Genomic DNA, 27155 nt, shown 5'->3' with positions numbered 1-27155 from the left:
TGTACTTAACGATATCCATGGCAATGGCTTGTCTGGAGGGCACATGGGTGAGAAGCGCACTGAGGCAAACATCTCAGAACGCTTTTATTGGAGATCAATCACAGAAGATGTAAAGGAGTTTGTAAGTGTGCCCCCATGTGTATTTAGGTGATAAGGATACCAATAAAATAGTACAATTCTGAACATTTTATTGTTTTTATTTTAGATTGCTACTTTCCCTCAGTGTCAGAAGACCCAGAAGATCAAGACAATGGTGCCTGAATTAAAGCCAATTTATGTATGTTATTTCTTATGATATATATATGTGGGTCATGCTACGATGACATTGACAGGTAAATCAAATGTTTGTTTTGTTTTACTGAGTACCAATGAGCAAAATTGGGCTTGGGAGTACAGTCAAATCTTTTATATTTTTATAGTGGACGAAATGCAAGTGTCTGCAAAATCTGCAGGGGGGATGGTGGAGATGACTGGCTGGGTTGTGACAGATGTTGTCAATTTTTCCATGCAAGCTGTATTGGTGTAGACTTTGCAACTGCCCTTGCAGAAAACTTTTATTGTTAAGCTTCATTAGAGTGTTTAGAAATTTTTTTATGTATTTTATTAGAAATGTAGTACTTGTGCCTGTACAAATTAAGTGTAAATATATAGTTTAATTGTAAATAACTAACCTCTGGATGTAAATAATTATGTAAATACAGTTGCAAGAAATTAAGATAATAATAGTAATGAGTTTGAATATTTCTTTAATGTCATTGTTGAAAGTATAAATAATACCGTCACAGGTTAATAAATTAATATCATGAATGTCCTGAATAGTATTATTGCTGTCTGACAACGTTGTGTTCTGTGTGTTAATTACTAAAGAACAACACTCTAATATCTCAACATATCAACTTAAATATCTCAATATATTATTTTTACATTCAAGTTGTTGATGTCAAGGTCTGGTCCTCTGGACAGTGGACATTGAGCATGTACATACATGTGCACATGTTGACCACACATGTCGACAAACCTATGTGGTCATGTGGACAATTATATAGGCTATTTAGGTATAATATCACATATGAAAGTTGCAGTTCACACACGACTCATATTTAATATACAATATACACTTAGGTGGCCAAATATAGACTATAGTCACATTAATTTCAAACATTTATTTGCCAAATATTTCCTAAACCAAAGCTTAAAATTACATTGTCTTACATATTCTTTGAGAACAAAGTAATACTTTATAAATAGAAATACTTTATACCTACTACCTTAGAACATATAACATTTAATATGAAATATAAATTTAATATAAATTATAAAGATCGGCCGAGGTCGGTAATTTCGCGAAGGTCAGAGATTTCGCGTGTACACGCGCGAAATCTCTGACCGGTCACGCGAGGTCAGAGATTTCGCACTGGTCAGAGATTTCGCTTGACACCGGGAGGTAGACATTCCTTTACTTGTCGAGCCATATCCTCAATTTTCTGATTCTTGTCCTGACGCAAACTTGCCTTGATGGATTGTAATTGCGGTTTACTGAACGACTCTTTCTGCTCTATAATCATGTCTTTGACAGGCTCGCTGATTGTCCGTGAGGCATGGTGCTCATCATTCGCGATTGTGACTGGATTGAAGATATTCAGACCCCCGCAACGTATAGGTAACGAAATGAGTTTCCTTTTATCGGGATTTCATGGTCCCCTTCCGGTTAATGCTGGTATAAAAATTTGATTGATGGTATCTTCTAAAGGCTGGAAAAGTTTATCAATATTCTCGACTGTCCGCATTACATAGCGCCATTTACCTATAATACAATGTGAAAAAGCAGCATACGCAGATTGAGGGTAACGCTCTGCTATTTTGGCAAAACTTTCAATTTCGTTCACAAACAGTTCGATCTTTTTGGCAGCAAACTGTTCCGTAAAATGACTTAAACCAATTGCTGATCCGAGCATTTCGTGTCCTTCAGTAATAACTTTGATTCCTGTTCCATCAAAAACCTTAATTGCTTCTTTTTCAAGCTGCTGTTTCACTACGAGATGTGTCTTGCTTGCACTCGGAAAGTATCCCATCTGTGGACCGATAGATTGCAAACATTGCCACCATCTTCTTAAAGATACGATTTTTCCACCTGCTGAAGAGTCATCTGCAAACCATACTTGTTTAACCGTTGGTTCTTTTGATCTCAGCTTACGAATTAAGGGTGTTACCGCAAGAGCATACATAGCCATGGCAAGGGGATCTCCTTGGGTAATCCCTTCCGATGATTAAATTTCTCCCTCTCCCGTAACAAATAGTCGAACTGGTGTTTGATAGGTATTATTTAGCACTGTTGATATGGAGGGACACATTACTCCGATGTTATGTAATGCAGCCTGTCTATTAATTGTGTTAAAAGCATTGCTGGCATGCGCATCTACTAATAACACTGCTTCTGTTTCATCGAATGACATGATCTCCTTCATGGCGTGAATTGCTGCTTCACATCCCGCTTCGTGACCTGCACATGCTTGTAGTGGCCCCACAGCCTCCTGAACATCATTCCCAACCACCTTGAGGATCGACTTTGCTATTATACGTCTTGGGACTTCACCAATGCCTATGGGTCGAACTCCTGAATTTTTATCAAGTGGTATGAGTCGACAAGCCAAAAAAGCAGATAAACCCTCTGAATCGACAGGAGAGGTGCACAGACGACGAGCTACCCCAGCCAGTGCATTACACAGATCAACCAAAGCACTTTTGAACGACGAGCAAAAGCGATGGACCAGCTGCACCTTGTGTGTTGTTTGCCGCGATCTTTATTTCTTCCCCGGTAATTCTTTCAAAAATAATTGGATCATGATGTACGTCCTCAATATCCGACACTGTTAGAAGTGTTTCTGCAGCGGGGGCACAACCGTGGGGATGCTTTTCGAGTAAAACTTCGCGCGTTGTTTTCCATTCTGTATCGCCGTTTTCGTTCTCTCCGACAGGAATTAGTGAGTCTATGTTTAATAGACCCCCTCTATTTGCATTAGAAATCAATCGAACCGCTTGTCTTGTCTTTCCTTGTAGCATGAGACGATTAAATCCTCTTGCAATCTTTTCAAATTCCAGTTCTGCTTTTCTACTCGTGCTAAGATGTTTTTGGATGCACTTTCCTTCCAAAATTATTTGTCAATATTACCCACCGTCCACAGGACCATCCTACGTTCTAAACACGCTGTAGCTATGTTCCTTTATTTTGCTTTTAGCATGAGGCTTTTGTAATAGCAAGCTCTGCATGACTGAACATGCTTTTAAAGCAATGCATTCTAAAGGGAACTCTCTGCATAGGATTGATATAATCTAGCTAGTTCTGAGATGAAAGCTTTTCCGGCTTTCCCAGATGGTAATAGAAAAATATTTCGCCTCCATTTTACAATTTGTTCATAAGCTGCATTTATACGTTGAATAAAAACTTCGCCACTGAGATCGCCCCATTTAAACTGACTCTGTATGTTAATAGGTACCGCTGAGAACTCCTGATTTGCATTTATTATACTTACTCGTTCATGTTGATAACTTCACGGACTGCTATATTTTCGTGTTGATCTTGTCCGTGAATTTCGTTTATTAATTCATCGGTAATTTCAATTTCATTATCCACGTTCGCCTCGACATCACGTTGCTTGTTTTGTTCTCGAGACTTTATTACTTGAGCTGCTTTATCGCAAAGATTTTGTGCTGTTAAACCCAGTGGTGCATATCCTTTCTCTTCCCACAACAGCCGCATTATTTCCATATAGCCTTGCCGTCGTTTATCTCGGCTGTTCCGTTCTTCCAGAGCTCTTTCTCTGCACACTATAAGATCTGATATCATTTCTTCCGTCCATTTAATCCGCTTAGTTGTTACATTTCGTCGTGTTGCTGGCATCTTGCATATAAATATTGCTAGCGCATCGACTTAACACTGTTGAGTATTATTCCCGAATCGCTTTAACTTTTTACAATGTCTATTGATTCAGTTTAAACAAACGTAGCTAGAATTATCTTCTAAAGGCTTATACGCAAGTCATACTCTGTTTGCAAAACTTTTATAAAGCTGCCAGCTTAACGAAACGGCGAAATTTTCTGCTGAACATGCAATAACTCTAGCAGGCATGTTGATTGATTGTTTTTTTATCTTTTTAATATTTTCAACTCAAATTATCAACTCACATAATTATTGTTCTAGAATTTTCTTGCTATTACGTACTTATAATCATACATTCTACATTACTTTACTAAAAAGCTACAACATAAAAAATGAAAAATGTCGTGTATTTCAGGTTAAACCATAAACATGTATAATACGTTTAATGTAGTTTATATGTTAAGATTCTTTATAAGGATTTTGAAAAGCAACAACACAATGAGACATTTTTGTGGCATATAAATTGGGCAGGAAGCGCTAGAAAAAAGGTCTAGAGGCTCTAATTAACCTAAGTTTTTCCTAGAGGAACAGGAGGACCTCTAATTCGCAGAGGGTGTGAGCAAGACAGAGCATGCAAAAACTAAAGGTTTTTCTAGAGGAACAGGTGGACCTCTAAATAACAGGGGAACAGGCGGACCCCGGTTCAGGTCAGTCAGCTCGACTCAAATATTGTCTGACTGACCCATCGAGTCTCTAGGTCAGGTCATTAGGTCGCGTTTTCGACCAAAATGACCTGTACAAATGCACTTCACGTGGTGAGGTGTTGTCTAGAAGGACAGCACTTCCTGCCATTATTCGCGGTCACTGCCATTTCCACCACGGGAAGTAGGCCGAATTATAGTCCTGTCTTTCGACAGCGGAGAGGGTCCACCCGAAAATGTCTTTAAGACACAATCTTGCAAAGGTGACCGGCAATTGTGTGTATGTGCGTCCTTGAACAAACAGATTTGAAGATATCGTGCAGTTTCCGTGGTAGCATGACAGAACAAACATACGACAGGCTATGAGTTTGCAGGAAGGATCCACATACACACAAATAGAGGACTGGTATTATACAGACTATACAGGAAGGAAGCATAATGTTTGAGTTTTAAAGGTAGATATTAAACAAAATTTTCAATATTTGGAACTTGTAGTTAGTTTTTATGGAACGGAAGCTAAGACGTCCTTTGGAGTTTTAATGTATCTCTCGTAACAGTCTGAAGACCAACGTCCTAGCGTTTTGATGAGCCAAGAGGTTAGGCCGGCTGAGCCCGCAGCTGTAGCAACTCCGATCCTGAAACTATGAGAGGCGTAGAGTTTTTCGGCTAGTCCTTGCCCTTGAAGTAGATGACGTAGGTGCGATGTTAGGGTTACACGTGTAAGTGGGACAGCTGATGTAAATTGGAACAGTGGACGAGTTGTTTGGCCAGACGATGACTGGAGTAGATATGTTTTCATAACTCGAACCGGGCAGAGTTATTTGGAAGCCGGTACCCCCCAATCACTGGATGCTTTCTACACCCCTGGGTTTGTTGCCGTTCAGTGATCATCACATACCAGTTTTTAGCTAGATTCACGACAAAATCATTTTCATCGAAAACGCACGCGCTGGGTGGTTCAATTAAATAACGTAAAATTCATTCAATTGTTGTCAATTAAATTATCGTTTCTTGCGGATAGATTTGCAGATAGACTCCGTCTGGCAGGACTGTTTCAGTTGGAGGAACTGGTTGATAAAATCCATTTATCCAAACATCACGGTCATGATGCAAAGGTTTTATCTCATGAGCTGTCTCATCACAATTATTACAGAGTAATGCATCTGGTCCACAGTGGCGTCACCGAACAACAGCTCTGTCTTCTCTGCACATGAAGCAAACAGCCCCAGTTTTAGGAATTGCATAACTTTTTAAAACAGCAGCAAATATAGCAGATCTGCTATTTTTCCATGCAGCATCCACAGACTGCATTCTTCTTGTCCACATGTACTGGGGACTGGACTTCATCTCTTGGGTCAAACTTTCACAATTTACTATACAGGTGGTCAAATTTTCTACAAATTATAAATATGAATAGCACAGTAATGCTTGCACGCAAGCGTTGAATAGTCGTAATAAGTAGTAGTAATAAATGAAACATCAGGGTATATAGGGATGAGACTAACTTCTTTGTAGAGAAGCATGAGATGATTCTTCATTAATGATGTCAAAATCAAAACCACTATCTGATTCAAATGGGCAAAGGTCAACGTCGTCGCTCTCGAAAAATACAATAATTATTTATATAAAAAAAATTATGATTAATTTACCAGTGACACTACTAGTTTGGCCAGAAGTAGCGCGCTTTTTTCTTTTTTGCGTTCAGCAACAGAGCGGTATAATTTTGTAATTGGAATCACGTATAAGATTACCACTGCTATCGTACGTGAGGAAGAAGTCGCTCTGCTTTGGGGTCTTTTTTTCTCTATTGTACCAGTTTATTCCCGTAAGTTTTCTAAACTAGCCTCCAAGGAAAGCCGTTGTTGTGATGACCGCTTTGACGATTTAGCGCACTCTTTGGCAGTCGCCATATTGCGCTGTTGTATTACCATAATATGCGCATCAGTGAGCTCCACATATATTTAGGTCAGTGGCAGACAGTCACATGATTTTGTCGAAGCAAAACTTACAAATATATTTGTGATCAAAATACCGAAGTAAACCCTGATATTTCTTCTGGAAAAATCGTCGTTGAATAGATTTCTGATATCAGATCTGTTGTACTTGAAATAAAAAGGTATTACTTTGTTTTGATTGTTTTTATAGTGTATATTTATTTGTGCAATTTGCCAGTATGGAATGTCGAAATATTATGCGTCGGACAGCTAAAATTTCACAACGAATTATGCGTCAAAATCGTCAATAATTTGCGCTGAAAAAAAGAAAGTACGCGCCAAACTACCTAAAAACTTAGGCTAAACTGAGATCAGACTGCTCAGTTGAACGGGATGAGCGATGAAGGCTAGATTTAGCTTACTAACTTTATAAAAATATACATTTTAATAGACCTCTCCCATTTTAGCACTAGGCGCGCTAAGTATGGCACAGATTAGCTATATACAGATATGAAACTTCTGTAATCTGTTGCATGACGATAGGAATATGCAAAATTGCTTTCGAACGAAATGGCTGCCGTTTGTGCCGTGAATTTCGTGCGAGAGAGGAATCGGCGGATTTTTAACATCATTTCGTGTCCATCGATGTTTGCTTTTTTTGGGAAATTGCGAGAAGGTTCGTCACTACGAAACGACGAAATTTCATGACGATCTGGGCGTTAATGGCGATAAAAATCCGTCGAGAAGATGCCAAGTTGTGAACAATCTTCGCTCAAATTTGCTTGCGAAAAGTTGACTAACGTGTAGTGAAACAGGTGAGTTCGCTTTTCAACTTGCGATCGGTTGATTATTTTTATAAAATAAGCGTAAATCAATTTGGTATTAAATTTTGCAATATTCCCCCACAGACTTGGTAGTTGGTACTGTAATATATACTGGTAACTACAACATTAAATATTTATCAATAAGTTTATCAATTCATCATAAATATTTCAAACTTTTAATAGAAAAAACAATATATTAGCAACACTAGATGAACTGATGACAAATACACACATGATGCATAGACTAATAGTTATGTCTCAGTCATTTTGTGTAACTGTGTGTCATGTAATGTTTGTTTTTTCTTCATACATGAGCAAATGAAAGACAATGGTCTTCTTGTCAGATTCAATCTTATATTAATTCTTTTCATTACAGACCTGTGGACTTTGGTTGGTTGGTCAAATAATACATAAGAAAGCACTAAATTGCTGCCCCCAAACCTTTGCATGTTTTTGCATGAATTGTTCCTAAAAGACACATCGTTCATATTGTGTTTTGTATAAGAGCAATGTTGTAATATCAAGTAATGTAATGATTTAGTTTATGCACAATACGACATTGGAAAACAAGTTTCTAGACTGGAGTGTAAATGCTGCTCATAACTGCAGAGTCTCAGGTGTGCAAGAGAGAATGCAAGAGGCGTGAAGTTTTCTATTAAGTTTAATAATATTTATCCAAATTGGACAGAGATATAATAAGCATGTAAAAAGTTGCCTGATCACTATGTTCAAATTGTGATGTAGATTTAAACAGTTTAAACTCTGCCATTGATGGATTACACAGTTTTAATCTACAGTATTTCCCCAGAGTTAGGAATGTGTGAATATCTAAGTTCTAGGGAAAGGGAGTTTAACTAATAAATATAAAAAATACAAATATGAGAGCAATCTATGAGAGGTATTTCAGTTGTGCCAATAGAAGCATTCCGAAAAATGTTGACCAGTTCATTTCCTAACTTGAAGGAACACATCTGAACAATTCCTCAACAATTTGAAAAGTTCCTTAAAAAGTTCCTAACTTCCTGTTTCATTGACGAATCAAATTTTATATTTTTCCAAATTTTATATTAGTCAGTGTATTTAATCATATTCAGACATGTACAGTAACTATGCAACCTGCGGTATTTGGTTGGTTTAAATAAATTAGAAAGGAATTAGTTTTACTTCTTCTTACTAGGTAATTGGATCAATTTTGAAAATAACTACATTCTGCCCAACAACAACACACTTCTGTCTTGATCAAATCAAAATTTAATGATCATTATTCAATACCATTTTAACTTTACTAATATCCAAATGAGAAACTCAACTATGTTATTACAAACTAATGACATGTGTGGTTTTTCAGGAGTTTCACTCAAGCTTCACCCTTAGTAATTTCACTAGTTAAATATTACTTATATTTACAAGTTTCCAGTCCAGTATTCAAGATGTCTGAGAGGTCAAAATATCAAGTTTTAAGAATGTCATATTGAAAAATGTTATCACACTGAGGAATATAGATTTTCTTGATATATATTATAAATAATTTATTGGTAATAACTATTATTATTACTTCTACACTTGTGTTATCATGTGCCCTGGTATGAAATTGAAGCCCAAAGAGTCAAAATAAAATGAAGTATTTACTATTCATATGCGTTTGCAGACTTTATATTTCAATTTACATCAGGGTTGCTTATTTGAACATGAATATATAAATCCCCCACCCACAAGTAATCTTCTAGCTATATCCCTGATTTACAAGTACTTTTGCAGAGTTTTTAGTTCAAATCACTTCCCTAAAAAGTTTTCCTTGGGCGTATATCTTCTATATTACCAAAAATGTTAAGCTATATTTATTGTAAATTTGTAATACAAGTTGTAGAAAACGGTCCTTCTTCATATTTCATTATAATTTAATTTCCGTTATTACTATGACGTAAGTTGTCATGTGACGGACACGGGAGAAAACTTAAGACGCAGCACATGCAACACACAGCGAACCGGACAACATTTATGTTGCGTTATTTTGTAATTGTTAAAAAATAACTATCTAAAAAACCACAATTATGAGTCGTTTTTTATATGGAGCCCGATAGGGGACTAACGGAGTGTCCCTAGAATAACAAGAGTCGGTCAGGAGCGAGTGTCGTCGACAGTAAAGTGAGTAAACGCAAGTCTGAGTATCTTCCAAGCGTGTCGGTGGACTCACGTTGTGACATATTCTTGCTCTTTCGGAGGTAGATTTCTTGTATTGACTAATTTCAACGGATTCTTCTGAGGTAGAATATAGTGCGCTTTCCTTTTTAATAATCTATAGTGGCAATACAGTGGAAAAGACCTAAATCGTAGTCTAAATAGCGTTGTGTTGTCTTGTCATTTGTCAAACAATTGTCCATTGTATGTATTATGGCAGAAAATTTGGCTAGAGCCCAAGGTAGACACGTCGGTCTTCAAACCTACTTGAAAGCAGTAACGAATGAAGTAACTGAATATATTTCGGCCGGACATTGCGAACAATCAAAGCTTCTTGGGTTTAAGAAAACGGTTTTGCAACTCATTGAGCAATATGGCACTGTGCATGAGACAATTTTATCTTTACTTGAACCGGACAAGATAGGGCCGGAAGTAATCAAACACATGCAAAGCCTAGAACAGACATATCAAGTTCTGGCACAGGTGGACTTAGAGCTTGAAAAATTTCAGCTTAATCAATACCACACTAATACAGTTTCATCAGGGGGTACAAGTGGTCATCGTCCTAGCAACAGCCAGATCCATCGTAAACTCCCTAAAATAGGATTGCCCCAATTTTCGGGTAACCCGCTTGAATGGCAGGGGTTCTGGGACCAGTTTCAAGTTTCAGTTCATGAGAATGTCAGTATCAGTGAGATTGATAAGTTTAACTATTTGAAGGGATGCCTCAAAGGTGAGGCACACACTACAGTATCGGGGTTAACCTTAAGTTCAGAAAACTATAAGGACGCCATTGACATATTAAGAGATAGATTTGGTAATGAACAAGTATTAATTTCAGCTCACATGGAATCATTGTTAAAAATTGATAAAATACGATCGGTTAGTAATGTAAAAGGGTTAAGGACACTTTATACACATGTGGAAAATTGTATAAGAAATTTACGGGCACTTAAGCTTGACACTAGTGGGTATGGGTCACTTTTGATCCCTATATTAAAGGATAGGCTTCCAGATGAGATTAATATGATAATTTCGAGACAATTTTGCGGCCAAATCTGGAGTCTAGACAAAGTTATGGAGTACTTCGGAAATGAACTGAAGGCTCAGGAGAACTGCAACCCTCAAAATGTTCACTCGGATGCACCTAAAAGGAGGGAGCCTTACACAACAAGTGGTTTGTTCAGTCAGAACAGTAAAATGCAATGTTTTTATTGCAACGGTGATCATTTTGCTTCTCGGTGTGGTAAGGTCACTAATCGACAGACTAGGAAAGCTATTTTGCGTAAGAGTGGTAGATGTTTTATATGTCTAGACACTGGACATCTCGCCAAACAGTGTAGGTCTAGGTATGAGTGTAAAAGGTGTAGGAAGGGAAAACATCACATTTCAATTTGTGAGACCAACCCTACCGAAACTAATTCGGAAGAAAATAACGGTACAGAAAATTTCGTTGGGCATACGGGGTCAGAAAACAAGGGTATACTTTTACAAACAGCCATAGCTTTTGTATGTGCATCAGATAAGACAGAAGTTAAGAATTACACCAGAATTTTATTTGACAGCGGAAGTCAACGCTCCTATATTTCAGACAAGGTTAGGAGTAGGTTACAGTTAAAAACTTTGCGGAAAGAAAAGGTTATCATTAAAACATTCGGACAATCAGGTGATAGTCAGGTACAAGAGCTTGATGTTGTACAAGTAAATGTTAAGGATAAGTCTGACCATAAATTCACATCCATCGAAGCCTTGTGTGTTCCCTCCATATGTAGTCCTTTAACCAACCAGCACATAGATAGTGCACAACGGATTGAGGAGTTTAAAAATTTAGAATTTGCTGATCGCAATGAAAAATTCTCAGACTTACCAGTAGGTATCCTAATAGGCATTGATTTTTACCATACCTTCATGACAGGAAAAATCATCAGAAGTAGGGAGGGCCCTGTTGCATGTGGTACTAAGTTGGGTTGGGTACTCAGCGGGCGACTGGGCTCGAGTTCCCCTGATCTACATTGTTTTGAAACACACTTATTGCGCACTACCGCGGATACAGTCCCAACAGATGCCTTACGGAATGACTTAGATAAATTTTGGGCTGTTGAGAGTATAGGCTTAGAGAAGGATCAAGTTGTAAGCGACTTTAGAAACAACATAATGCATGACGGCACTAGGTATGTGACTAAATTACCCTTCAAACCAGATCATGAGCCTTTAGCTGATAATTTTGCAGTGAGTGAAGCACGATTAAAGTCACTGAAAGCTCGTTTACTATCAAAAGGGATCGTTAATGATTATGACAACATTTTTAAAGAATACGAACAGCAGGGTATCATCGAGCGCATCCCATCTGACGATGTAGCAGGGAAGGTGGGTCAAGTCCATTATTTACCACATAGACCAGTAATACGGGATGATAAGGAAACCACTAAAATCCGCGCAGTCTTTGATGCTTCCTGCAAAACAAATAGTGGCCCCTCACTTAATGAATGCCTCTATGCGGGACCAAATCTCATCACAAAAATTTTTGACATTCTCTTAAGATTCAGGCTGAATAGAATAGGGATTTTGGCAGATATAAGACAGGCCTTTCTAAATGTCGCGATATCTCCAGAACATCGCACATTTTTGCGTTTTTTATGGTATGATATTGATTCGGACGAACAAATAATATATCAGTTCTCTCGAGTTGTTTTTGGATTGACTAGTAGCCCCTTCCTTTTGAATGCTACAATTAAACATCATCTAAGTAAGTACATTAACCATAACGAGATAGCGGTAGAGACGTTACAGGATGACCTGTATGTCGATGATTTAGTTAGCGGGCGTAACAATCTTGAGGAAGCGAAGGATTTGTACAATAGGAGTAAGACAATTATGTTAGAAGCGGGGTTTGACTTGCGAAAATGGGAAACGAATGACCATAACCTTAGGGCTTACATTTCATCACAAGAAGCACTAAATCAAATACAGAACCTAAGGGTGACGACCTGACATATTGTAAGGTAACAACTCCAGTGTACTCGGGCGTTAAGACCAACCATAAGGTAGTGTTGGGCTTAGGGTGGGATACTGATAGGGACGAAATTGTTTTTCAATTCACTGAACTATTATCAAAATGTGACCATATGGAACAAACTAAGCGAAACTTGTTAAGTGTTTCGGCTTCAATCTTTGACCCATTAGGTTTGATTGCTCCCATCACAGCGAGGATTAAAACAATTTTTCAGTTGTTGTGCAAAGACAAATTAGAGTGGGATGATATCATTCCACCAGGCATTTCGGCTATTTGGAACAAATTTTTGGATGAATTAAAACGGCTACATGAAATTCGGCAACCACGGTGCGTTATATCTTTGCACGTTTCTTAGCTGTATTGCGCAGTTGTCTACCTTCGGTTCATTAGCGATGAAGGTGTGAAAGTATGTTTTTTTGCTTCTAAAACAAAGGTTGCTCCTCTGAAAGCCCTTAGTATACCTCGACTAGAATTGTTAGGCTGTCTACTACTAAGTAAATTGATTAGGGAGGTTCTTGAAGGCGTTAAAAGTCGTATAGAATTGGATAGTATACACTGTTGGTCGGATTCGGAGGTGGCGTTGTGCTGGATCAGAGGAAAAGAAAAATGTTGGAAACCTTGGGTGGAAAATAGAGTAGTTTCTATTAGAAGTGTTGTAGATCGTGATAGATGGCATTTTGTTAAAGGAGATGTCAATCCTGCAGACATCCCCACACGAATATCTGTCACCCTTAATGAATGTTTTACGGGAAGATGGTTCTCTGGACCTTCCTTCCTCCTGTCACAACATTTCGAGTCCGGTGGGGAGGACATCAGTACTGATGGTACTAATGAAAACCCTTTAGATCAGGCCAATAGGGAAGCAGCTAGGGTAACCTTAGTTTCTGAAATTACCTGTAATACCAACACGACACGGAAGAATACTTCAGACAACTTGTGCTCACTTAACACTGTCATAGACTGCACGAAGTACAGCTCGCTGAAAAAACTTATAGTCGTAACCGGTTATGTGAGGAGATACGTCAACAATGTGCGTAAACGAGCAAAACAACTAACAGACGTAATCGTAGAAGAGTTTTTAACGGTCGACGAATATGAATCAGCGCTGTCGCTGTGGATTAAAGCAGAACAACGACTGATCAGAGAACAGTCCAACTACGGTAATCTTCGCGGATCGTTGAACCTTTTTGAAGATAAAGACGGGCTGTTACGGTTAAAGGGACGATTTGCGAACTCTCGATTAAAGTACGAAGAACAATTTCCGGTTCTGCTTCGGTCTGACAGCCATTTGACCAAGCTAATTATTTGGGACGCCCATGAATCGACCATGCATCACGGAGTCGAGTCAACGTTAGCACGAGTTCGAAAGACATACTGGATCATCAAGGGACGGAAGAGCGTAAAGGACGTGTTACGGAAGTGTGTCGTTTGCAAGCGGTATCAAGGTAAAGTTTTGTGCAACCCTGCGTCTCCAGATTTACCAGCATTTAGAGTGGACCATTCAGGGTTTGCATTTCAAGCAACTGGTTTGGACTACGCCGGACCCTTGTACATTAAGAACAACTCGGACAGTAATAAGGTGCACATACTATTGCTAACTTGCGCCTCCAGTCGTGCTATACATTTAGAACTTACGATGGACATGTCGATCGAAGGATTTTTGCGTGGATTTAAACGATTCATTGCACGTCGAGGAGTACCAGAGATGGTGATCAATGATAACTTCAAGACGTTCAAGTCGAGGGAGGTAAAACGGTTTATGGTACGCCAGGGAATAAAGCAACGGTATATTCTTCCAGCATCGCCATGGTGGGGAGGTTTTTATGAACGCCTCGTACGGACAGTTAAGACGTGTCTTAAGAAGACATTAGGTAGAGCCTACACGACGTTCGAGGAACTCCAAACGATATTGTGTGATATCGAAGTTGCCATCAACAACCCACCATTGGCGTATCTGAGCGAGGATGATCTTGAGGAACCGCTGACTCCATTTCATTTAATGTACGGACGGGCATATACAAAGGAGAATCTTGGTAGAAGAACGGCAGATGTTGTACCGGGATTCGATGTCGGACAGTGTAGAGATCGATTTCAGCATCTGCAGAAGGTGTTGAGAGATTGTTGGGTTCGATTCCGGAACGAATACCTGAACGAGTTACGCCAGATGAACATGCATCTACCGCAGAACGAAGGGTTTCATTCGTGAGTTAATGGTCGGAGACGTGGTTCTCATCAAGGAAGATGAGCCAGCCCCGCGAACACAGTAGAGAATGGGAAAGGTCGTGGAACTCATCATCGGTCGAGACGGTCACGTGCGGGGGGCAAAGTTGAAAGTACTCACGAAGAGCGGAAAGCCCAGTACCATCCATAGACCGTTATCAAAACTAATTGCATTCGAAGTTGCAGAACAGGGCGAAGAAAAGACAGGAAACGAGAAAATCGGAAAGAACACGGAACGTATCGAGACGCTAGAGACGAAGGAAGTTCAACCGGAGAACGTCAAGAGACCGACAAGGAAGGCGGCGATAGAAGGACAGAACGCTCGAAGATTAAGGGACAAATATTGTAATTAATTAACGTATTCGCTATGCAAATACTTTGTGGGGGAAGATGTAGAAAACGGTCCTTCTTCATATTTCATTATAATTTAATTTCCGTTATTACTATGACGTAAGTTGTCATGTGACGGACACGGGAGAAAACTTAAGACGCAGCACATGCAACACACAGCGAACCGGACAACATTTATGTTGCGTTATTTTGTAATTGTTGAAAAAATAACTATCTAAAAAACCACAATTATGAGTCGTTTTTTATACAAGTATTTCTGAAATGTCCTAATCCCACACATGACAGATTTTTTAAAAAATAATTTTAATTCAAACCCACAGAATGAAAGTTGTGTGAGACACAAAATCCAGCCTCAGCCTGCCAACAACTGTTATATTTATTATGTCCATTCAGTCTCTTATTCCTTATAATCATATAATCATGTTTGCATATCGTAGGAACAATAGCGTACGAAAGAAATCAGTCATCATAAGACAAATATATGAACATACCACCCCTCCCCCCCCAATTAAGGTTCCAGCTACGACGCTGAAAACTCGCAAATTTCTCACTAATGTTTTTTTCAATCCTTGCCGCACTCCAGTACATGGAAATGATATAATCTCTGTAGAGCATATGAAATGATATAGTGGCTCTGTCTATACTCACACTAGTAGCAATTTTCATGCCACGTCCGCGTCGTAGATTTGGTGCATCTTAAACTCGCTTATTATTAAGTGGGGCTCACCAACTACCTAATACCTTTATGTTGTTCAAAAAAATATTAACGACTGTTGCGAAATTTCCGTTAACGCATGGTTGAGTATACCAACCATATAAGTAAACAGTCATTTACATAGTATGCGCAAAAATAGTGTTATGATCGTAATTTGTACATGTATTGTTATGTAAATGTTAATAGTGTAACATCATATAGCATAGGAAATTGAGGTTTTGAGGTAGTAAGTAGCAGCAACCGCGAAACCAAAGTCCCACACAAAAACGTAAGCGGACGCAAATGTGGTCTGTAGAGGAGCAAAAACTAGAGATTTAAACACTCAAATTTTGAACCTCATTTGATATGCCTGTTTTGTGTGTAACATTTCATCTGGATCCTTGTTTAATATTGTTTCTGTTATAATTTTAGGAGGAGATCTACCATTATTTTGCTTATACACAATGTTGCATAATGTTGGTTGAGTGTTTACAGCGAGGACAACTCAAAGTTATTCAACTCGTGTGAGAAGTTCTCTGAGTCAAGGTGCGAATAATTTACTGAGTAAAAGATCAGTTTAATGTAGCTCCGTACAGCTAGTACAGTTTTACGTGATCTATAGTAAAAGATCAGTTTAATGTAGCTCCCTACAGCTAGTACAGTTTTACGTGATCTATAGTAAAAGATCCGTTTAATGTAGCTCCCTACAGCTAGTACAGTTTTACGTGATCTATATACAGTATACAGATCCGCTAAACGTGCCTTGTCTATCTCTTTGGTTAAATATCGGCGAAAAACGTTCATTTATTTAATACAATTGCATCTATTAATCAACTCCCTACACCAATGTCATCTAGACAACAGAGTGTTACTAGAGCATAGGTATTGAAATTGATCAGGGTGTGCATGTCTCGAGTAAAATTAGACTTCGCATTAGCACATTCTGTAAGTTATTTAGGCAATAAAAACTAGGAATTCAATTCGCAGTTCATCATCAATGGAGAACCTGCATCCTCATCATGCACAATCGTATTGGCCCATTGATACCGATGGAAACACCAGAACAAGATTTAAGTCGTTGATGGCCACCAATTAGCATGAATTTAGATTTCTTCTCATTCAAGGTTACGAGATTGTCTGTGAACCACTTTTCAACATTTGCCTGATCCTCGTTTAATTCAATACCTTGACTGTCTTTGAAGAAAAGTAAACGACAGTATCATTCTCATACATAGAGATATTACATGACTTGATATAATTGTGTAAATTGTTCACATTCACATAGATAATCAATAAAAGCGGCCCAAGAATGCTTCCTTGTGGGACCCTACATTCACAGGCTTTACAGAGGACTGCTTATTATAAACGACGGTGTCTTGGCATCTGTGAGTAAGATACGATTTGAACCATTCACAAACATTGAGAGGAAAAACCTATATGGTGTGTCCCAGAGCCACGCCTCAGCGAGGGAGCTCATTCCCCCGCTGATACTCCGTTATTTCAAAGACGTCTCCTTTTTTGATAGGACCTGACTTGATAAGATTTTGTATATATTTTATATTATTTTAAATTGCATGAATTTACTGTCTCTTTCCCATATTATAACCTGTTCGTTCTTAGCTATTATAACGAGTAATAATTCTAGTTCAAGAGTAATTTAAACGCAGAGCCCAATACTATGGCGTAGAAATGACTTAGGCCCCTTTCAAGCATCGACTTTTCATGTTCCGAACCTAATGTTAATGAGATAAAGTCTTTGCTTAAGTTCATTTTTCACTGGATTTGGCACATGAAAAATTCAACGTCTCAAACGAGCCTAACTTGCACTTTTGTGCTGTACCTAAGGCCCCGTTTCCACGTAGTTTGATACAAGTCTAACCAGAAAATGTTTAGTTAGTTGGGGGCATTCTTTACAACATATCTAGCTGTACGTACTCAGTTACAGTTAGATAAAGAAAAGGCCCTAAACAGATAAAATTTGGTTGAACTACAGGGTCCTCGAAAATGATTTTTTGTAGCATCGTATTAAATATTATGCGTATGAATATTATGCAAAAGTAAAGGCAATTTATTTATTTATTTATTTATTCTTAACATTTAAAGAATGCCGCCTATTATCACTCCCAAATCTTCAGTATATTAGAAGCCTGTGCACTGACGTAATTTATGAGGGAGCGTTGCGTCTGTGCACAGGCTAGTTGATTTGTGAAAATGAGTTAGATCTCAATATTTTCACGAGACGCAAATCCAAGTGAAAACGCTTTTTACGTGTTTATATCACTTTAAAAAGCTTATAATTGATAAACCATACAACATCCTTTATATAATAGCATTATAAGAATTATTATCCTGACTGTGTCTCTTGTTTAGGGGACTGTGAAGTTGATATTTAAAGACAACAATGGATCCATTGAAAGCCAAAGCTAATTATTCCAGGGTATGTCATTTGTTGGTAGATAAAGGTGGAGATGTTTTGAGAAATGCTTTGCATGCGGTGCATCCACCTTCCACCTTAGCCTCTGTACTGAATGCCAACAAGAAGACTTTGCAAAAAATACGATACAGTGTAATTAAAGCCTCGCAATGGGATCTACTCTTTCCAAGATCTGGTACACCAGATTCAAAAAACTTTGATATTACCCTATTGACTGTCCTACTCCGAAATATTTGTGGATTGTCCGCACCAGCCACCGGATGGAATGTGATGCCTCCAGTCAGCGATACTTCTATATCTGCAAATATTGTAAGAGTCAAAATGTTTAGAAATGAGGTCTATGGTCATATTCCGACTGCTGGTTTGGACGACGTAACGTTTGAAACATTGTGGCAAGAAATTTCTGTTCCGTTAGTCAACTTGGGAATTCCTCAAAATGATATCGATGAATTAAAGGTGGCTCCTCTTAGCCCTGAAGAAGAAAGTTATATTGAAAGATTAAAAGAATGGAAACAACAAGAGGATGATTTTAAAATTGAAGTAGTCAAACTAAGAAAGACAGTTGAAAATGTTCATTTCTCCCATGTCGAGCAACTGGCTAAATTTAATTTCACTGGAAAGATTCGTGACCTTTGTAGAAAATTTCAAGATGGCACTAGAAATTGGTTGTTTGATAAACTTTCAAATTGGTTTGGGAGTAAAGAATCCAGGGTCTTGATCTTAACTGCAGGTCCAGGCGTTGGAAAAAGTGTTTTGTCTGCAAAGCTTTGCGAGCTTTTTAGAGAACGTGGTCAACTCGTAGCTCACCATTTCTGTGACTTTCGAAATTCTGATTACAGCAATCCTCAGAGAATACTCCAGTCTCTTGCCAGTCAAATGTGTGATAATGTTGAAGGATTTCGTGATAAACTAACCGAAATTCTTCGTCGTGAACATTCTCGTGACTCGCTGTCAGACGCATTTCGTGTTCTTTTGAACGACCCCCTCCATGCCCTTGACAGACACGATCCAATGTTGATCATCGTTGATGCTTTGGACGAGAGCAAAACTGACGAGAAAAGCGAATTATTGGAGTTGATATCTGAGAGATTTTGTGAACTACCTGATTAGATTAAGATATTCATTTCAAGTCGACCAGAACTACAAGTACGAAAAATTCTTGAACATCTTCACCCGTGGGAAATCCGTCCTGATGACGAAGATCACAACCAAGACATAGAGCTTTTTGTTCGTCATAGTTTACCTAATCTTGTTGATAATCGTATAAGGTCAGTTATTTCAATATGTGCGGGATCGTTTTTGTACGCTTATTACTTGGTCAGTGAAATGAGCGAAAAGGGCGTGGGAATTGAACCCGACCGAAGTGATTACATCTCCAACGGTATTTCGGGATATTACGAAAAGCAGTTCAAACGTTTAGACATAGGCCTCCAACATTTCAAGCAAGATACCTCATGTCTCTTAAACAGTTTCATCAATGTCGTTGCCGTTTCTAAGGAACCCCTCCCAATAAAAATTCTTTTCACATGCATGGGTCTCTCTAAAGACGAATTTAAAATACGTAAAGCGGTTCTTGACCTAATGTCGGAAATTTTTCCTGTTTACGATGGGTGTCTGACTGTTTATCATAAGTCAGTATGGGATTGGCTGATATTGAACGGTTATGAAGAACATGCATTCGTTGCAGATGTTGAAGACGGCAATAGACGTCTCTGGCGTGCTTGTAAGAAACAATTTTGCGAGATAGATGCTTTGAAGTCTGTTTTAGAATTCCAAATTTTAGCCGAGAATAGGTACGCTTTAAAAAATGGTTTCAAATATTTGGTCGTTACAGGCGAGGTAGAGGAATTTCATTGGTTGGTGCATGTTGGTATAAACTTCTTGAAACTAAAATTTTTTCCTAAGATGAACAGTTATTCTTTTAAGCGAATTCTTGGCACGTACCGTTCTAAACTTTCCAAAGATATTTATTGCGGCTTCATGCAACACCTTTGTTTCTGCGAAACGGTACAAGTTATCGTTTCGAAAAGAATACTTAAGAATACTTTTGAAAAAGATTATTGTTACGCATATTTGCAAACACTCGCTAATGGATACTTCGATTTTTCACAAGGTGCCGTCAATTCCAAAAGTGCAGCTAGGGGTATCTTGGGTGCGACAAATGAGATTTGGATAGAATATGTGACAACTGAAATCAATTCTAATTTAAGCATTGTCCCCCAAACTGTGTTTACAGACATTTCACTTCATCAGTGTGTCACCGGACAATACGATGTTTGCTTCCGTAAATACGCATAGGCGGAAAGTTCAAATGCTTAAAATACCAGATCTTACAACAATCTTTGAGGCACAATTTACTAGTAAAAGACGTCTTTACCAATACTCTGCCTTTTCTCCAGACTCTTCATATTTTTTATGCAATTCAATCCGGTTCTGCATCAATATTAAAGAAAAGAAAGAGGTCCCCTTCATTACGCACGGCCCCGATGACATCAGTCGCTGTTCATTTTCTTCATGTGGAATGAAACTTGTCACATTAGAGAAAACGTCAATCAAAGTGTGGGATGTAAAAAGGAAGAATATATTGGTTGAAGTTGAGAATGTGTATGGTGAGCGATCTTATTGTTTCTTTAGTAATTGTAACTCGTACATTCTTCTTTGGCCAAGGGGTCAAGAAAGATCTGGTTCCCCAGTCTTAGATGACATGAACATCTTGAATTCTGAAACTTTAGAAAAGACTGATAACAAGAATATTCGTGTTGACCAGAATTTGTGTAGTTATGATTCCTTTCAAATGTTTTCGCCGCGTTATTTGTTTTCCGACGTGAATGTTAAAATGAAAATGAATTATATCTGTTTGCCATCTGGTGAGAAAGTTATAATTTCCAATAAATATTGTTCAAAAGTCTTTGTGTGGAAAAACAGAAACTGTGTAGCATTTACAAATGATTTGAAAAATGATTTAGCTTTAGTAGTGTACGATTTCATAAATCAAAAGATCGTTGACGTGCTTGAGATTGGATTTTTGCCTTGTGATACTCCTGTCAATTACATTTCGAAATTAGAAGGGACGAGTTTCCTTTTATCTTTAGGATTTCCCAAAGTTCTCTGTGTTTTATCCTACAAATCGCTTCTCAAATTGCCGGAAGCTTATTTTGTTGACAATGCCGAAATAGATTGTCGTGCACTCTCTCCAGACACCTTGTATGTAGCGTGCTGTTTTGAAAATTGCCTTCTTTCAATAAGAAGTCTCGAGAGTGGGGAAACATTGCAAACTGTTGCACTGAAACAACGAGCATTAGCATGTTGGTGGTCAGAGTCGTATCTTTGGTTGGTCTATAAACGTCTGGTTGTTAAATATCGTTATGAACCTAAGAGTGAAAATATCTTAGGAAGTCAACATGAAGAATCTATTGTAAATTTTGAACGTGTCCTTGCATTTAAAAATGGAGTTCTTGTCATTTTCGGCGATCTGAAACTTTCCATTTTAAGAATTTGTAACGAAAAACTGTGTTATCAAGAAACGCCGCCATGTAAGTTTATTGACCCTTCTGTTGCAATAAGTTCTGATGGGTGTGCTGTTATGTTATTCAATTCTCATTTCATTTCATTTTATGAATTGCGGGAAATAAAATGTGCCAACACGTGGATAGTACGTTCAACCGGTGAGTTGGATCTACCGAATATTCGTTGGTGGTCTTTATCTGGTACAAAAACGGGTCGCAATGCAGTGTTCTTGACAGCATTTACATCGTCTAATATTCGTTTGCTTTCTATTACTCTCTCAAATGATGTGCAAAATTCGCATGAACTTCCTATTGGAAACTTTGACGCGGCTGTTTATATCGATTCTGATTTGATCGCTATTTTCGCCAGTGAATGGATACATTTCGTTAAGTTGTCGGAAGGCAGAATCATAGCTTCCAGATACTTTCGTAATCTTCTCTTTTTTAGCAGTGTATTTCCTCCTTTCTTTCTTCCATCAAAGCGTTCCCTTCTGTTCGTTGACAGAAATGGCAACAAATATTTAAAAATTCATAATACTGAAAAGTATTTCTAAGATTTCCTTTCTTGATGTAAGTAGTTTAGAATCCGATTTCTTGTTTAAATGCGAAAACCACGCGTAAATCAAAACGTTCAGCTATGGAACGTACTGAAATGCGAAAACCACGGAAATCGTTAAAACTTTTTTTTTTAGTTTTTCTTTTCGTGATGTAAATTGTTGAGCACGGAATTTCTTGTTTTAACGGCGAAACGCACGCAAATTGCCTGATATATTAATATATATATATATATATATATATATATATATATATATATTAACTTAACTTTAAGATAGTCAACGGATTTAACAAACATGGAATACGTCTATGAAAACTTTTGAACTGTGTAATATTAGTACAAAAATATTTTTAAAATATATTTTGTATCCAAGAGATTTTCCTGCTGTATGTTTTTAAAACCTGCGTGTGAGATCGATTAATTCACATACTTCCTTTGTGTACTTGTAATAAGCGTACATGAATATTCAGCCTCTTACTTGTTAAGCGTTCAGTTTATTCTACACACACGAATTATAATAGCCCTCTTTACTTGCTTTACTGTTCCTAACGAAAGACGATGAACGAAAAATCCTTCTATAATTAACATGGATCATTATTATATTTTTTCCTCTTTGAGTAAAAAAAAGGCTCTGAAACAGACGGAAAAATTACGCCGTGACTGAAGGAATATATTTTCAATTGTTTATGTTATTTTCCTGAAAGTTAAAGGTGTTTATGTCCCTATACAGAAAAACATGATTTCTTCCATTAGAATTTAAAATCTAAAGGAAAACATTTTCGTAGCAAGCCAAACGAAGCTATAAAATGAAGGATATTTTTCTTCATCTTTGTGTGAAATGAACTTGAGTGAAAAGAATAACAAGGAAGGTTTAGGTCAATGATTTACCTGGACTAAAATAGCTGGAATGAGTGATGAATCATGGATATCTTTACTTTTAGAATTAGTTTGTTGTTTTGTCAGCCAAACTTTTATCAGAAGTTTTTAGCATTCCATTTTTATATTCTAAAGCAATTTTTTGAAGCTCCTCTGGAAGATAAAGTACATAAACCTTTTGGAAAAGGAGAAAGAAGCCGGTGGTGAAGCACAATTTCTTGGTGTAGTCAGGTTATAACCAGATTTTCGAATATCAAAATCATATTTATTTTATGTCACAAGGTACAAAAAACGAAGTTTCCGCAGTCAAAATTTAGAAGTTTAGAATTAGAATTTAGAATTATTCTGGAATTTTCGCAGTAGAAAACCTGACTAGCCTCGTTTTTGTGTATCTCGCAATAGACCTCTTGCTCTACTTCGAATAGGTCCATGCATAGTGATGTGAACCCGCGTCATAATGTAAGGGGCGGATTGCATGGGCGAGGCTGGCACGTTCCCTATAGTTTATTATAGTCAATTCAAACGTTTCGGTTACATGCAACCTGGTCAGCTCGGGCTGTGGTTGTGTCAAGCGGGCCAGCTCGGCTTGCCGTATGGGCGTGGCGATTGGGGAGGGGGGTGGTGTGAGGGGTGTGACACCCCCTGATAATTCAGCATGATAAAAAAAGTTGGTCAAATTGCTTTGTTATTTGTAAGCAAATTTAAGCAAATTGAACAAACATAGAACAACATTTATTTTAGTATTTATGAATATTTAAAGCTTGTGATACTCATAGAAAAGTTCCTACACCGATGTCATACACAAATTTTCATTTCAAATTATCAAAATTGGGTCAATATTACGTTACAACCCCCCCCCTCCCTTCAATCCTAGCTCGTTTGCCACGCCCCTGCTTAGTTGCCGGGGTAGAATTTTCGTTTGAGGCTGGTAAACTGACCTAAAAGCACAAGAATGAATATCATACTTTAAAACCTAGGAAGGATTGACATTTACAGAATTGATTTCAAAACATTTTGCTAAACTATCATGCTGAAATCACTCATGTAATTGTTTGCTGGGCAAAGGTGCTATCCCGGTCCATGTAATCAGCCCCTAAATGGTATGATTAAATGTTGATTCTTGAATATCAGCGATGGATGCAGTGATTTCGCAGTGGTAACTTCCTATTTCTCGAATATATTATTTATATTATTGTATAACCGTGAAGTTGCAAGATAAAAGTATCTGTCATGCACATGCACGATATAATTTACCACGTATGTTTTTCTATACTCCATATAAATACAATATATAAACATTTTTAAGTATTTTATCTCTGTGGTTAAAGCAAATAATAGTTAAGTAAATTAGCTTGTAGTTACACAACGTAAGTAAGTATTGTAGTTGCTTGTAGTTTAAATATGACTCGATGCTGTCGTTGTAACGGGAATGGACGGTGTAGACAATGGATGTGTTTGTAGAACGATCGAGTTTGCATTAATTGTAAGCCTGGAAAAAACAAACGATTTGAAAATAAAAAAGCAGCTCATCATTTTGTTAAAACTGTTATGTTTAAGAGATGTTTTTTTGCTGCTTTTGAAAACTGCTTCTGACATCGCAATGACCCAATTTTTGCTTCTATTTTTCTGTATTAAAGATAGAAGGAAAATGGCACAAATTAATTCTGAAAGGCATATTTAATTGCTATTGAAATTAGTAAGATGGCTCCAGACGGTTTTAGCTAAGCTAAATAATGCAATATTTTCGTACTTTTTTATCAAATGCGTACCAGGCTACCAATACGAATTCATACATTTCTTGTTTGTTTCAACTGTAAATACATGCCTTATGCCATATAATAAACTTTATTAACCTCGCCCGGACCTTCGACCAGTCAGGAAAACTGAGGAATTTCACTTGCACGTCAAGGAATACTTGAATTTATTCCACAGACAGTAAACTGTCACTGGTTTGATAATTGTTATTTATGAATTATGTGGTCAAAAAACTAACGAATTAGTTCGTCATATTTCTTCTGGTAAAACGATCTTTTAATAGATTTCTGATATCCGCTCTGTTGTACTTGGAGTAAAAGGTATTACTTTGTTTTGATTGTTTTTATTGTGTAATATTGAATCATTTTATATTAAATTTTTCAGCATTCTCGTTCCTACGGCTACACCCTAAAATATTTATCAATAATTGATTATCAATTCAAGATCATACCGAAAATGTATAGCGAGAATATTTCAAAATATTAATAAATAATAAACAATTATTGGATGAGGTTTTTGTGATATGCAGAGTTATCAAGGTCGAGGTAAGCGTTATCAGCCGAGCCGAAGGCGAGGCGGATAACGCTTACCGAGACCTTGATAACTCTGCATATCACAAAAACCGAATTCAATAATTGTTTTATTATACATTTGAAGAATAGTAAACATAGTATGAACGAATGAAAAACCTTATTTAATGGCAACATCCAAAAATACATCAATTATCAATACATAAATACATTCAAGTTAATACCGCTTGTTAACCACCGCAGGCTCAATTGCAGATAACTCAGTTATCTGCTAGCAGATAACTGAATTTTGCGTGATTGCGCGATTTATCTGTCAACTATTAGCCAATCAAATTGCTTTTACTACTATAATGTATAATAATACAATATATTAGCAACATTAGATGAACTGTTTAACATTTAGAATCTTAGATATCTTAATGATGAACACACCACACACACATGCATCAGCGTGATGCATAGCTGATCGATAGCTTGGTCTGAGTTGAGTCATTTTGTGTAACGCTATATAACACTTAATTCTCACAATGTGCCGGCCATGTAATGTTGGCTGTTTCTCTTTACATGTCATGAGCAAATCAAATTGTGGACAAGATTCTTCTTGTCAGATTCAGGGTTACGATTACAGACAGGCTTTGGTTGGTCAAATATGTTGAATAAACACTTGATTGCTAGCTGTTGCGATACTTATCGTGCATGGAAGGCGAGCTTTTTGTTAAGTTTTTGGCCAGATTCAGACGTAATGTTTAGTCACTCTTAATTTAGACGCTGTGAAGTTCACATAAGAAAGCTTATATTTTGAAATGTAATTATGTTAAACCCACTGAACATGGTTTCAGATGTAGGATTCTGAACAGCGTTGTTTTAGTTCGAGAAGACATTTAGTCGCACTAAGAAATGTCTGATAGTGATACAGATCAAGACATGCAGGCTTGAAGTCGAAGGCAAAAGCCAAAGCCAAAGCGAAAATTTCATATTCTAGAAATACTATGGCAGTATTTCATCGAGGATGGGAGACTTAATATTCTATGGTCTGTAGTTTCTCGATTAGATGAATGCGAAGAGCAATTCAAGAAGTGAAGACGCATTTTTGTTAGTAATTAACCAATATGCGAATCAAGCGATGGGAATTGTTTGAAAGATGCATTTTACGGTTAGGAATGATAAAGACGGTTTCGCTACAGCTATAAAGAAATTTGAAGAGACTCTTAATTATTGTTGAGACAAATGAAACCTACGAACGCTTTAAGTTTAACAGGCGTGACGAGAGATAGGGTGAAACAATTAATCCAACAATATACGCGACGGCTTTCCCAATTTTCAGCAAGATGCCGCAATTTATCTGCAAGTGTCGTCAGGCAACATTGCTACGAGATTGCATGAATCAATTTAAAGTGAAAGTCAGTGCGAAAAAGGTTTTTGCAAAGTTTCGCCGGAAATTTGGCGAAGCAACGAAACAACAACAAAGAAATTAAAATTCTTTCTAAGCATCGTTGCTAAAATCACCCGCACGTATCCAATATTGTAGCAAGTATACCAATAGACAAAGTTATTTTATCATTGGTAGTTTATATTTTCGTGTTGTGAATACGAACATGAACGTATACAAATGGTAAAAGGGAATTGTACCAATGTTGTAAGAGTTTTTGTATCGTCAATTGTGTCATGCTGCGATTGTCTCCTGCTGAGCGCGGTCTCATGCACGC

General features: G+C 37.6%; 2 protein-coding genes across 6 annotated transcripts in view; both read left to right on the top strand.

The window, feature by feature from the left end:
• The first annotated feature begins 6571 nt into the window (after positions 1–6571).
• LOC114526137 overlaps positions 6572–27155 on the top strand; it is a 221341-nt gene continuing 200757 nt past the window's right edge. For 2 of the 5 annotated variants that reach the window (XM_028547652.1, XM_028547649.1), the window contains exon 1: positions 6572–6694. The gene's annotated coding sequence lies outside the window, so the exon portion shown is untranslated. Of the gene's footprint in view, positions 6695–7041; positions 7328–16224; positions 16339–27155 lie in introns of those variants that run through there. The other 3 variants (XM_028547644.1, XM_028547643.1, XM_028547647.1) reach the window with 3 other exon arrangements.
• LOC114526129 lies at positions 9728–14733 on the top strand. The gene is made up of 2 exons (XM_028547629.1): positions 9728–12377; positions 12896–14733. The coding sequence occupies exons 1-2, from the start codon at positions 9728–9730 to the stop codon at positions 14731–14733; spliced, it is 4488 nt and encodes a 1495-aa protein (XP_028403430.1).

The sequence above is a fragment of the Dendronephthya gigantea genome, unplaced genomic scaffold, assembly GCF_004324835.1.
Source record: "Dendronephthya gigantea isolate DGI-Jeju-01 unplaced genomic scaffold, DenGig_1.0 000037F, whole genome shotgun sequence".
Classification (NCBI taxonomy): Eukaryota; Metazoa; Cnidaria; class Anthozoa; order Malacalcyonacea; family Nephtheidae; genus Dendronephthya; species Dendronephthya gigantea.
This window is presented reverse-complemented; position numbering and strand designations above follow the sequence as displayed.

Coding starts and splice junctions, on each gene's coding strand:
- LOC114526129 (XM_028547629.1), top strand. CDS start 9,728: ATGGCAGAAAATTTGGCTAGAGCCCAAGGTAGACACGTCGGTCTTCAA. Junction 12,378..12,895: donor GAAGGATTTGTACAATAGGA/GTAAGACAATTA, acceptor TGTATTGCGCAG/TTGTCTACCTTCGGTTCATT.